At 35.3% G+C, this 10,589-nt stretch overlaps 1 protein-coding gene across 5 annotated transcripts in view; it reads left to right on the forward strand.

The window, feature by feature from the left end:
• The window catches only part of BRD10 (bromodomain containing 10), a 91,761-nt gene extending 81,777 nt beyond the window's left edge, over positions 1 to 9,984 (forward strand). For 4 of the 5 annotated variants that reach the window (XM_039881017.1, XM_039881113.1, XM_039881195.1 and 1 more), the window contains 3 exons: positions 73 to 188; positions 4,386 to 4,573; positions 5,674 to 9,984. In XM_039881017.1, the coding sequence (XP_039736951.1) occupies positions 73 to 188; positions 4,386 to 4,573; positions 5,674 to 9,308 (3,939 nt within the window). In that variant the 3' untranslated portion in view covers positions 9,309 to 9,984. The remainder of the gene's footprint in view (positions 1 to 72; positions 189 to 4,385; positions 4,574 to 5,673) is intronic. The other variant, XM_039881097.1, reaches the window with a different exon arrangement.
• The last annotated feature ends 605 nt before the right edge of the window (positions 9,985 to 10,589 follow it).

A 10,589-nucleotide genomic window follows, 5' to 3' on the forward strand; every position in this document is an offset into this window, starting at 1 on the left:
TTTTTACTCAGAAAATAAGATTTGACATTCACTTTTAAATCTAAGAGCTTTACTTTTAAAATTATGTTTCAGGGCAAATGGTATCATCGGAGGCAAGCTGTAAAAGAATTGCATAGTACATTGATACGTCTTTTAAATGAATTGCTGCCATGGGAACCAAAGTTAATGAAAGCTTTTCAAAGAAACAGGTAATTCAAGCTTTATAATCTGTTTTTACTTATTTTAGGGCTCTTTATTTAGGATTATGGAAAGATATCTTGGAATCAATTAATAGTTTTCTGTTGATTTGTAATTCAGATATTTTTGAGTGTCCTCCACGTCTAGGGAACTTCCTAAGCCCTGAAAAAGTAGTGTTGATTAAACAAAATTCCAGCTCTGAGGCTTACCTTCTTTTTTGTGTGTCTGTGGTAAAATGCACAAAATTTACCATCTTAACCAGTGTTAAGTGTACAGTTCAGTGGTATTAGACACATTGATAATGTTGTGCTACTATTATCCCACCCATCTCCAGAACTCTTACCATCTTGTAAAACTGAAACGCTCTACCTATTAAATGATAACTCTGCATTCTCCCCTTCCCCCAGCCCCTGGCAACCACCATTCTATATTTTGTGTTTAATTTTAACTACTCTTAAGTACCTCATATAATATACAGTATTTGTTTTTTTGTGACTGGCTTATTTTACTTAGCATAATGTTCCCAGGGTTCATCTATGTTGCAGCACATGTCAGAATTTCCTTCCTTTTTAAGGCCGAATAATATCCCATTGGATGCATGTACCACATTTTGCTTATGCATTCATCTGTCACTGGACACTTGGGTGGTTTTCATGTTTTAGTTTTTATGAATAATGTTGCTGTAAACATGAGTGCACATGTATTTCAAGAACCTACTTTCAGTTCTTTGGCTATGTACTCAGAAATGGAATTGCCAGATCATATGGTAATTCTATTTTTAATTTTTTTGAGGAACTACCATGCTGTTTTAGTGACTGCAATTTTACAACAGTGCATAGGGTTCCAATTTTTCCACATTTTCATCAACATTTGGGGTTTTTTTTTTTTGTTTTTTTGGTTTTTTGTTTGTTTGTTTGTTTTTGATAGTAGCTATCTTAACAAGTATGAAGTGGGTGCTATATTGTTGTAGTTTTTATATGTATTCCCCTAATCATTAGTGATATTGACTATCTTCTCATGTGTTTATTGGCCATTTATATATCTTTGGAGAAACATTTATTCAAAATTTTTGCCAATTTTTGAATCAGCTTGTTCATTTTTTTGTTGTTGAGTTTTAGATGTTCTATATATGTTCTGGCTGTAAGGCCTTATGGCAGCAGTCCTCAACCTTTTCGGCACCAGGGAGCAGTGCTCCAGTGAGAATCTAATGCCTGATGATCTGAGGCAGAGCTGAGGAGGTAATGCTAGCTCTGGGCAGTGGCTGCAAATATATATGAAGCTTCACTCACTAGCCCGCCACATACCTCCTGCTGTGCAGTCCGGTTCCTAACAGGCCACGGACTGGTATCCGTCCATGGCCCAGTGATTGGGGACCCCCACCTTATTGGATATATGATTTGTAAATATTTTCTCCCATCCCTGAGTTACCTTTTTACTTTGTCTATAGTGCCTTTAATGCACAAGTTTTTTATTTTTCATGAAGTTCAATTTTTCTTTTTTGTTGTTGCCTGTGCTTTTAGTTTTACATCTAAGAAGTCACTGCCAAACCCAGTGTTATGAAGCTTTTGCCCTATGTATTCTTCTAAGAGATTTATAGTTTTAGCTCTTACATTTAGGTCTATGATTCATTTTGAGTTAACTTTTATAAATTCTTTTGCATGTGGATATCCAGTTTTCCCAGCACCATTTGTTGAAAAGACTGTCCTTTCATTATTGAATGGTCTTGGCATCTTTGTGAAAAAACTATATGACCATATACAAAAGGGTTTGTTTCTGGACTTGATATTTTTTTCCATTGGTCTATATGTCTGTCTTTCTGCCAGTACCACACTGTTTTGATGACTGATTCTTTGTAGCATGTTTTGAAATCAGGAAGTGTGAGTATTCCAGCTTTTTTTTTTTCTTTTCCAAGATCATTTTGCCTATTTGGGTTCCTTGAGATTACATATGAATTTTAGGATGGTGTTTTTTCTGCAACAAACACCATTGGAATTTTGATAGCTTATTGCACAGAAACTGTGAATTACTTTGGGTAGTATTGACAGCTTTAAAATATTGAATCTTCCAGGACATGTACATGAAATGTATTTCCATTTATTAATGTCTTTAATTTCTTTCTCCAGTGTTTTATAGTTTCCATTGTACAAGTCTTAATTAATACTTAATTCCTAAGTATTTTATTCTTTTTGATGCTGTTATAAATGGGATGTTTTATTAATTTCCTTTTCACAGTGATTATTGTCAATGTATAAAAAAGCAACTGATTCTTGTGCGTTGATTTAGTATCTTGCTACTTTGCTGAATTTGTTTGTTGGTTCTAACATTTTTTTGTAGACTCTTTAGGGTTTTTTTTACATAAAATATATCGTCTGTGAACAGAGAATTTTACTTCTTTCTTTCCAACTTGGATGCTTTTTGTTCTTTTTCTTGTCTAATTGCTTTGACTAGAGCTTCTAGTACTATGTTGAATAGAAAGCAGGCATCCTCGCCTTGTTCCTGTGCTTAGAGGAAAAGCTTTCAGTCTTTCACCATTGAGTAAGAGGAGAGAAAACAATAGAGTGGTTTCTTAGAAACCAGGTAAAAAATGTTAAAGAGAACTGCTTGTGACAGATTGGGGAATATGAGGCCTGAGAATTCATTATTGAATATGGCAACATGGAGATTATTGATGACCTATTGAGCTGTGTTGGTAGAGAAGTGGGTAAAAGTCTTAGGAGTCTGTTCGAGAGAATTAAGGGAGAGGAATTGGAGTTTTGCTATAAAGTGGAGTAGAGAAATAGGGCAGTACCTAGAAGGACAAGTTGTTTTTTGTTGCTGTTTCTTTAATGGAAGAAATAACATGTTTGTATACTGGTGGAAATTATCTAATAGGCAGAAATGAATTCAGGCAAAGTAAGAGACATCTGGTAGAGTGATATTCTTGAAGAGATGAAAGAGGATGCCCTAGTGGAGGGATCAGCTTAGATAGGAAGACAATATAAGTACAGAGAACGTCTAAAGTTGTAGATGAGGTGTGAGCATGTGAAAGTTTTTGTCCGATTGCTTCCATTTTCCCTGAAATAAGCAAAGTCACCAGCTGAGACTGAGAAGACTGAGAAATTATACAACTCCCATGTAGATATTTCTAATAGGAAATTAATTTTACAATTATCCTTTGATAACCCATTCTTATAGCCCTCATCTGCTCCATAAAACTCTTATGCAATAATTTAAAACAAATAAATTGAGAATAATTAACTGACATTTGTTGAATATTTATGTGTCACAGATGCTATGAGGTAAGTACTGTTATTATCCTCATTGTATAAATAAGTAAAATGATGCTTAGAAACTTTAAGGTACTTGCCCAAAGTCTTATTACTGTTAAGTGACAGAGGTAAGACTTAAACTTTATATGCATAAATAAGAATTTGTAGCAAAAATAATTGGAGAATGTACATTCAGATTTTGTTTTAAAAAATAAATAAATAGAATAAAGATTAAGGGTAGAATAGAGAAACTCAGTTGAAAACAAAAGGAATGATAAAGGATCTTTAAAATATCATATAATCATTTGGAAATGTTTCTGTTTCTTCATAGTTTCATAGAAGTGTAGCTATTATGTTTTTATGTGAAAAAAATCTCTGGAAGATCACTTTTCAGCTTTGCAGAATGCATAATACAGCATTCAGCTTTTCCCTATGCTTAATAAATATTTCTAGTGAGACCCAAAAGTTTAGGTATAATTACTCTCAGGATTAAATGATGGATTTTTTGTTTGTTTGTTACTCACTGTGTAATAGTCAAAAATAATAGATACTATTTCTTAGATTTTCTTGATTATTTTAAATGATCTTTTTAACTATATTAAAATCAGTAATTTTAAGACTATCTAAAATCTATTTTTATCAATGCACCTAGAAAAAAAATTCTTTTCTCTCATTTAATAGGTCTCACAGCAGCCTTTAGAAAGACATATAGGTGGTATGTGCAAACACTTTATTCTGAAATTGCTGATATAATCTTCATTTTCTTATGCCTACACCCAGGGTTTTATCTTCTTGAACAGTAATGATTGGCAAGACTGACCTAAGCATCTTAGACACACTTGAAATTAAAACATAGTTTTTAGTTGAAATATTTTTATAGTTTAAAATGTTAAAAGTTAGTTTATTGTCTAAGAGTTTAATACATATGTGTTGTTTGTTATGTTGGACATTTTATTTCAGGAGCCGCCTAAAGAAAGACTATGATGATTTCAGAAGACAGCCTGATCCAGATAAATTTACTAGAGAAGTATGGACTACTGAAGAAGGTGAAGGAGATCCTGGAAAAGAATCTCCTAAAGCAGAAATCAGTAAGTCTGTAGACTCAACAGAACCTCTAGATATCCTGGAGAAAGATCACTTTGATTCAGGTAGGCATTAAAACTTTCTTTAAATCAACATTAAAGCACAAAGAAAAGATTTAGTAACATTTATGGAGATAAGGATAACCTGATTAATGAAGTATATTACTTAGGAAAATCTGATATGTTATACAAATGTACTGTGTCCTTATAAAAGGTTCTTTGAAGTCATTATTACATTTCTAGGAGTTTCTAGAGCCAGTGCCTGCTTCTGAACTTTAGGATGTCATTGCTCATTACAGACCACACATCCTGGATCTGCAGTTCCTTTGAAATAGGTTCATCCTCTTCTTTTTATCATCAGTATTTCTGATGTTTGCTTTAAATGGAACTTGGAAAGTCCCTAATACTATTAAGATTTTTTTTTTTATGAGGAATGACCAAGGTTGATGTCTCAATGAGACCTGATTGGACACATCATTCTAATAAGGAGGCTGCATTAGATTATTTGTAATTCATTTCAACTCATCAGCTTATATTACTCTGTAAATCCAGTTAAATAGTTTGTTATATAAGAAGTTAATATGAAATTTTGTGGTTAGAAATGAATTAACCTATTGTTTTTTATGTCTTCGGTAAATTGGAAAAGAATAACTTCTCATCAACCCAGTTTGACCAGATGAACATTTTTTTTTTTTTTTACTGTAAGGTTAATTAAACACCAGAAAAAGGTAGACATTTTTCATCCTTTAGAGTCTCTAGAAATAAATTAGACTGAAGGAACATCTCTCTTTGATATCAAAATTTCCCTTTGTAGAACTAGACTAGATTCTTTTCCAAATCTAAATTCGGAGCTCTGATTGCTGGCTTGACTCTTTAAAAGATGTAAAATTTCCTTTGTACTTGTAGTGTCAGCAAAATTAGCAGAAGTTGACCAAAAGTAATTTCTTATTAATAACAAGTTGTTCCTGGAAACGTTTATGATATCAAGAATACTCAGACACAGGTCACCTCACCTTAATTTCCATCAGTGGTACTGAGGCTTTTAAATCACCCTATAGATTTCTTAATAAATTTCCAGTTCAAAGATTGACTTTTTTTTTATAATTGACCTTATGCTATTCATTAGCTGTTTTATATTAACAAAACGCTTGTTTGATAATTTTCAGATGATATGAAATTGTCAGAAACAGATTTTTCTATGGCCAGAAGCAAGTTGTTGAAAAAAGAATTACCTTCTAAAGAGGTACTGAAAACACTGTCTAGAACACTTAAGCGACAGTCCAAACAAACTAGTTATCTGGATGATAGCACAAAAGAGCTTTCTCCAAGGAAGAAAGCAAAGTTAAGCACAAATGAGACAACAGTTGAGAATGTGGAAGGTGATATGCAGATTGACTGTTTGAATGAATCAAAGCATACAGAGCCACTATTTCCAGAGTCATTTGCCTCAGTGGATTCAACACCAGTGTCTATTCTCCAGAAAGGGACCAAACCTATTCAGGCCTTGCTTGCAAAGAATATTGGGAACAAAGTGACCTTAACTAATCAACTGCCCCCTTCTACTGGTAGAAGTACTTCTGCTGTAGAAAAGCCAGTTATATCTTCTCCAGATGCAAGCCCCATAAAGCCAGCATTGACCTGCCACACCAGTACAAAAGGTCCTTTACAGATGGTATACAAAATGCCCTGTGGCCAGTGGTTGCCCATAGATCTTCATAACAGCTCTGTAAAGATTCAGATGCAACCTGTGTTGGATCCTAAAACAGGAGAAAAAATCATGCAGCAGGTTCTCATTCTGCCTAAGAATTTTGTGATTCAGCACAAGGAAGGGAGAGCAGTTGCAAAAGAAATATCACCACTTCAACAAAAAGGTACAGAACAACATTGTTTATCTTTTCCTCAGACAGCAAATGTAAACTCTTCTTTAGCATCAGTTCTTGCCAACTCAGCAGGAGCTGGTTCTACCCATCTAACTAATGCAGTTTTCAACAAGACGATTACACCTTCGTCAAATGTGAGTAATGCTAGACCACAGCCTTTATCACCTGTAACCTCCATGAGTAATTTATTAATACCACCAGTTAAGAATAGCCAAAGTGAAGCAGGAAAAGTCAAGAATACGGTTTCAGCAGTTACATTCCCCCAATCCATTGCTTCACCCACTACTTCCTCAACAGTTCAGCCTCTGTTATCAGCAACAACACTAAGTGGATCTACAAATCCTGGTAGTTCCCTCAACTGTTCTGCACAACAAACTGCTGATTCTTCTGAAACAAAGCAAGAACTGAAAACTGTGTGTATAAGAGATTCACAGTCAATTCTGGTTAGGACACGAGGTGGGAACACTGGAGTTGTAAAAGTACAGACCAATCCAGATCAAAATTCACCCAATAGTATATCTTCAAGTTCAGTTTTCACTTTTGCTCCTCAACTTCAGGCATTTCTGGTGCCAAAATCAACAACTTCATCTTCTGCTTTTTCACCAGTAGCTGGAACCACTGCTACATCTAGTCTCCCACCTTTTGGACAAACACCAACTTCTGTTTCCATTCCAACTGTCTTTAATCCGTCCTTAGGGAAAAATCTCAAACTTCCATTAGGCCAACCTTCCTGTAGTGGTAATTTGGCCCACATGATAGATAAAACTTCACACATGCCCTCTTCTCCCTTAAAGGCCTCCGTTTCTTCTAGCACTCTGCTACCATCAACAGCAAATAGTTCAATGAGCGTAATTAGTCTATCAACAGGAAATTTTGGACAAACCAATGCAAATGTTATCCGTACTCCAACTAAGCAGCAACAAGGAGATTATATCACAAAAAGTCATCCTGTTACAAGATCAGAAGCAACAGCAGCAACAAATGAAGATGCGATCAGTGGTACTGCAGTTCAGAAACTTATGCTAGTGTCTGCTCCATCTGTTCTTTCTTCTGGAAGTAGAACTGCAATTAATGTCACACCTGCACCAACACCTACAGGTGTTTCTGCCCAGAAATTAGTTTTTATTAATGCTCCAATTCCAAGTGGCACTTCAACCCCAACTATTGTGGCAGAACCATTAAAACAAACTCTTCCTCCCCCTTTGAATAAAACATATGTTAAGACTCCAGAGCAGCCCCAGATAGTACTAATTCCATCTACAGTGGGAGCACCAATAAAAATAAATTCATCACCAACTGTGTCTCAGATAAAAGATGTGAAAATTGGACTAAACATAGGTCAAGCAATTGTAAATACTTCAGGCAGTGTGCCGACTATACCATCAATTAACATACTGCAAAATGTAACCCCAAAAGGAGAAGAAAAAAGTACCAAGGGCTGTGTTTTGCCGTTGTCAACAAGTGGTAATTCAATTCCAGTAAGCTCAAATTTTGTGAGTCAAAATATTACTCCTGTTAATGAATCAGTGGTTTCTGCAGCAAGAGCAGTAAACATGTTTTCAGGCGCAAATGTGTCTTTGGGTTCTCTTTCAGTGACCTCAGCTTCTGCTTCAATTGGGACACGACCTCCTGTTTTAGTCAGTGGAAATGATAACTCTTCAAGAATTATGCCTATTTTGTCAAATAGACTTTGCACGTCAAATCTCGGAAACACTGTGGCTATATCAACTGTGAAAACGGGACATCTTGCATCATCTGTTCTGATTTCAACTACACAACCAACAGTGTCTCCTAAATGTCTAACATCAGCTTTGCAAATCCCTGTTACTGTTACCTTGCCTACACCTGTGACTTTATCTCCTAAAATAATCAACACAGTTCCACAAGTGGCAACAGTACCAGGAACCACACGTTCTGTATCTCTTTCTAAAAGACAATCTCGGACTTCTGTCCAGTTTCAATCACCAGGGATATCAGCTACAGTGCCAACAAATATAAACACAAATAAACCTCAAACTGAATCGCCATCCCTTTCACCAAGTCCAGGTAAAATAATTAATATTTCCAATTTTGCTTCTCTGCCAAACCAGCAAATGTCTCCTGCTTTAGGAAAATCAGCCTCCAGTTACAGTTCTACTCCAGGTGGCTCTGCCATTCACACTGCTACAGCATCATCAAATGTAACTAGTGTGGTCGGCGGTCAGTTCAGTGAACCTTGTATTCAGCAAAAAATAGTCATCAACACCAGTACACCTTTGGCACCTGGTACTCAGATCATGATTAATGGAACCCGGTTTATTGTTCCACCACAAGGTCTTGGAGTTGGCAGCCATGTTCTTCTTATATCTACTAATCCAAAATATGGACCTCCCTTCGTTCTTAACAGTGGCCAAGGCATTCAGCCTACACCAGTAGATAATCTTGCCCAGAAGATCACATTAGCATCAAATAATTCTTTAAGTGGACAACCTGTAAAACAATCTCTAAGAACCTCTACAAAAATTGGAAACTCCCTTGGGAATCCAGGTTCTCTACCCACAATACATTCAACACCACAAATCATAAATACAACTGCTAAACTTTCTGTTCCACCTCCTGTACCAGCAGTGTCATTGACTTCAGTAATTAAGTCTCCTCCAGCTACTCTTTTAGCTAAAACATCTTTGGTTTCTGCCATTTGCTCTAGTAATCCTCCATTGCCAAGTAGCACTTCAGTATTTCATTTGGACACATCAGTCAAAAAATTGTTGGTTAGCCCAGAAGGAGCCATTTTGAATACCATAAATACTCCAGCATCAAAGGTTTCTTCACTCTCTTCATCTCTCTCCCAAATTGTTGTATCTGCCAGTCGAAATCCTGCCTCTATCTTCCCTGCTTTTCAGTCATCTGGCATAGAGAAGCCTGACACAGCTGCATCTTGAATTTAGACTAAACGAGCCAGTTTTTAAATAATGGGGCATTGTTTTGACTCCCATAAAAATTTTAACTGTTTATTATGCTGTTGAAAACATATTATACATAGTTGTGTGTGCGTGTGTGTGTGTGTGTGTGTGTTTGTGTGTGTGTGTGTGTGTGTGTTAATGTACCTTTTCATTTGCTTGCAGCAAGGCTTTATTTTCTTGGGGAGGGAAATATCTGTTTAATTTCACTCATTGGTATGTTTTCAGAGGTAGTTTAAACAGGCTTTACCTGTCTGTATAACATAAAATGAACAAAGTCAAGTTTGACTAGTTTGGAATAAGCTAGCCTTTTGCACACTTGCATTGACATGTTTCTTTTTGAATTTCAACTATTGCAGCGTGTATCTACAATATGGTATTGTGTCAGTGAAATCTTATTTTTATTTCTGTAAAAAAATATATATATATTTATGCATTGTGAAAATGCAGTCCATGGTGTAAAATTGTACATATTCCTAAAACCCTAACAACCTGTACTAAACTATATGTACAAAGAACTATGCTGTTTTATTTATGTTTTGTTTACATAATGTATAGTTTTTTAAGTATTTTAGTAATTTTGGACCAGTGAACTGTTAGCAACAATGCAGAAAAATCTGCATGAAATAAACTGAGTTGCTGTATTTGTTTGTTTGAACACCATTTTTAAAGTGCATTCTTGTTCCATTGACAGAATATAGAATGTAAAATGAAGACAGTCCTTTACAAAAAGGAATTAAGGCTGGGAAATGTGAATTAATAATAGCTAGCATTTGTACAAGGTCACCTCGCTAGTGGGTGGTAGAGCCAGTATTTGACCATGATGCATTAAATCATTTTTCCAAGATTTTACATTACTTATTATAAAATTTTAGATTTCATTGTTTTAAACTTTTTTTCTCTTAGTCCACCACCAAATGTTATGTTAAACAAAATAATCTTTTTGGGGGTCAAGTATTTGGTCTCTTGTTTCTACAACCCAGGTACATTTTTTTTAACTTTTTATTTTTAAATAATTCTAGATGCACAGGAAATAGCAATGATAGTACAGAGAGGTCTCTACATGTACCCTTTCCCTAGTTTCTCCCTGATATTTTTAAAAATATATATATTGAAGTGTTGGCTTATAGTGACTGATTTTGCAAATTTGAAAAACATGAATTATTTTTAGTTTAGAATAACGAATGTGAACACCTTCCATTTTAAGTACTCTGCTTTCCCCCCCCCCCAATTACCAAGTAATTACTTAAATTCTATTGTAAA

Source organism: Pteropus medius, unplaced genomic scaffold (assembly GCF_902729225.1).
Source record: "Pteropus medius unplaced genomic scaffold, Ma_sr-lr_union100, whole genome shotgun sequence".
Taxonomy (NCBI): Eukaryota; Metazoa; Chordata; class Mammalia; order Chiroptera; family Pteropodidae; genus Pteropus; species Pteropus medius.